Source organism: Montipora capricornis, chromosome 2 (assembly GCF_036669925.1).
Source record: "Montipora capricornis isolate CH-2021 chromosome 2, ASM3666992v2, whole genome shotgun sequence".
Classification (NCBI taxonomy): Eukaryota; Metazoa; Cnidaria; class Anthozoa; order Scleractinia; family Acroporidae; genus Montipora; species Montipora capricornis.
Genome location: NC_090884.1, coordinates 55,032,079 through 55,034,578, shown reverse-complemented (window position 1 = coordinate 55,034,578; position 2,500 = coordinate 55,032,079). Strand labels below are relative to the sequence as shown.

At 40.6% G+C, this 2,500-nt stretch overlaps 1 protein-coding gene across 4 annotated transcripts in view; it reads left to right on the top strand.

Annotated features, from left to right (window-relative positions):
* Positions 1–2,500, top strand: part of LOC138027701 (cannabinoid receptor 1-like) — a 20,577-nt gene that overhangs the window by 11,608 nt on the left and 6,469 nt on the right. For all 4 annotated transcript variants that reach the window (XM_068875312.1, XM_068875283.1, XM_068875293.1 and 1 more), the window contains 2 exons: positions 593–820; positions 1,776–1,847. In XM_068875312.1, coding sequence (XP_068731413.1) covers positions 594–820; positions 1,776–1,847 — 299 coding nt within the window. In that variant the 5' untranslated portion in view covers position 593. The remainder of the gene's footprint in view (positions 1–592; positions 821–1,775; positions 1,848–2,500) is intronic.

Genomic DNA, 2,500 nt, shown 5'->3' with positions numbered 1-2,500 from the left:
CTCCCAGAGGTAAAAAGTACTCTGTTCAATAGGCTATTTCCGAGTTCATGTCTGCCTTCTCTTCAAGGCGATTCTAAGTGCGAAGTTTTTGTCATGAAAATTATTTTTCATTCATATGTAAAGTAGAACTAATTACCATCACGAAAACTTCGCACTTGGACTCGCTTTGAGGAGAAGGCAGACATGAACTCGGAAATGGCCTATTGCTTGTCCGATCAGATCATGCGAATAATGTGAAAAGCACTATTCACAGAGAATGTACGGTGTAATACCAGCGACTAATGATCGATTGAAGCTTACGACTCGCATATGACCGTCTTCGTGGCGTTTTTTAGTTTTTTTTTTTTTCTATTTCAGAAAACTGATACCCTTTATTTAATTTCTTTAATTTATTATTTGCAAATTACCGGTAGCTTTAATTTTCGGTGATTGTCTTATTTCGTCAGGGGCCCATGGCCATCACTTGGAGCATTCAACTTTTAATATCGCTTGCAGTGTTCTTCCACGATATCAAGTCATCCATTGCGATCAGTTTCTTGTTCTCGCTTCTTACCACAAAATAATCTTTGGTGTTTGCTTTTGTTTATCACAGGATGCAGGAAGCGCTCTTTGTTGTTGTTGTTGTTGCTTTATGGACCACTCATTTCACCTGGTTGTCAAGTGCACAAGGCGTGGAAATAACGAATTTGTCCAACTGGACCCACTGCTCCTCCCAATGTTGGTGTGCAAAAGACAATCACAGTCGTACTTACTCTCGCTGCTCTCTTAGAAAGCTGGACAAAGGAGTTAAATTCAGCTTATCCAGAGATCTGTATTCGTTGTAAGTGTTAACACGCCAATTTGCGGAACACGAATGCATCTTACTCCGCAGTTGGATGACAACGCATGGAGGGTCTCCTTTGCCAAGAAAATCACGAGTAGTTAACTTTTCCATGTTGCCGAAATTCCCAACTTTAGGAGGCAATGACTGGAAGTGGGACCCTCTTTTTCCCCTTTCCTTTTCCTTAAGAGCGTGAGCTCGCACAAATTGGGGAAGTAGTATGAATAAAACCATTGTGAGTGCTTCATCAGGGCATTAATATGTAAACGCGAAGCCGCGGGCCGAGTGTTTTTATTGTTTCGAGTTAATTGTCTTTATACCTCGTTGAAACACGAAGCAATAGTGTTTGTTATGACTTCTCGATGAAACAGTACTAAATTTACATTTCTGTTTAATGAAACCATATACATATGTATTTTTTAATCGTACATGCCACTCTCCCTAGTGAATGGTATACTGTATATCTTGATTGGGTATCCAAACGCGTGCACTCATAGTGGTATACATCCGATGACTAGTGGTCCACTCAATTAATATTTGATTACTGTGAAGAGCAAGCAAAGGACTCACGAGGTTACCATCTCTCTCGGCTACGTAACACACTTATATACAATACACTACAATACAATACATACTTAATTGACCGCTCCGCATAGGGGCTTTTCAGGGCCAATGAAACTCAACGAAACGACGGAACAGAATAACAACAACAACAACCATTGTTAAGAATCCCAACTGGCCGGAGGCAAACCAGTTGTCCATTTACAAGTTCAGCTGGGAAGTTGAACCAGGGACTACTAGGATCAAATTCAACGGATGGTCAGAGCGGGTCTTGAACCCGGGATCTCCGGATCTCAAGGCAAGCGCCCGAATCACTGGGCCACACTGCCTCCCTAACAAAAACCAAGGCCTTAACTAATCGTTCATCTAAGATTTCATTTCCTTTTTACTTCAGGTCTCTTGCTAATAACGGCATCAGGAATATCCCTCCTGGAATCTTCTCGAGATTAAAAAACCTTGAGATCTTGTGAGTAAAAAATAGCTTGTTATCTTAAAGAAATCTATTCGGCCTTTTACCGTCGAGTATGCTCGGCAAAAAATTCGACTGCTCCTTTGCAGGAATCGAACCTATGACCTCCCGATTACAGGTTAGGATCTAAAGGAGACTCGTGAGAGCAAGGCTGCGTTAAACTCCGTTACATTCGTGAAAGCAAGGCCGTTAAACTTGGTTGATGTCACAATGAACCCGCTTTACTGCAGTAGAACTGAAGTTGAATAGTGCATTTTCTCAATTACAGTGAAGGAGAGACAGTGAAATGTAATTACGTTGAAATGTTATTGATACAATTTTCAAATCATGATCTAAATCAAGAGTCTTCATAAATGGTGACCACCTTTATAAACATTATTTTGTACCCATGTTAATTAGACCAACTGGCCTCAATTTAAAACAAATATTCTTTTGAAATGTGCTCGTCGTAGCGAGGCTAGAAAGGCTTATTAGCATTAAAACAAAAGAGTATTTTATTTGGCCGCCATTATGAAAGAGGTCTATTAGCCATTTTACAGTTGTTTGCTCAGCGACCTAGCCTATGAATGGCTGCGAGGCTGGCGGTGACCTTGCATTGATACAGCCCCCACTGCTTTTATCATGCAAATTGTGTTGTGTTAATTCTAATT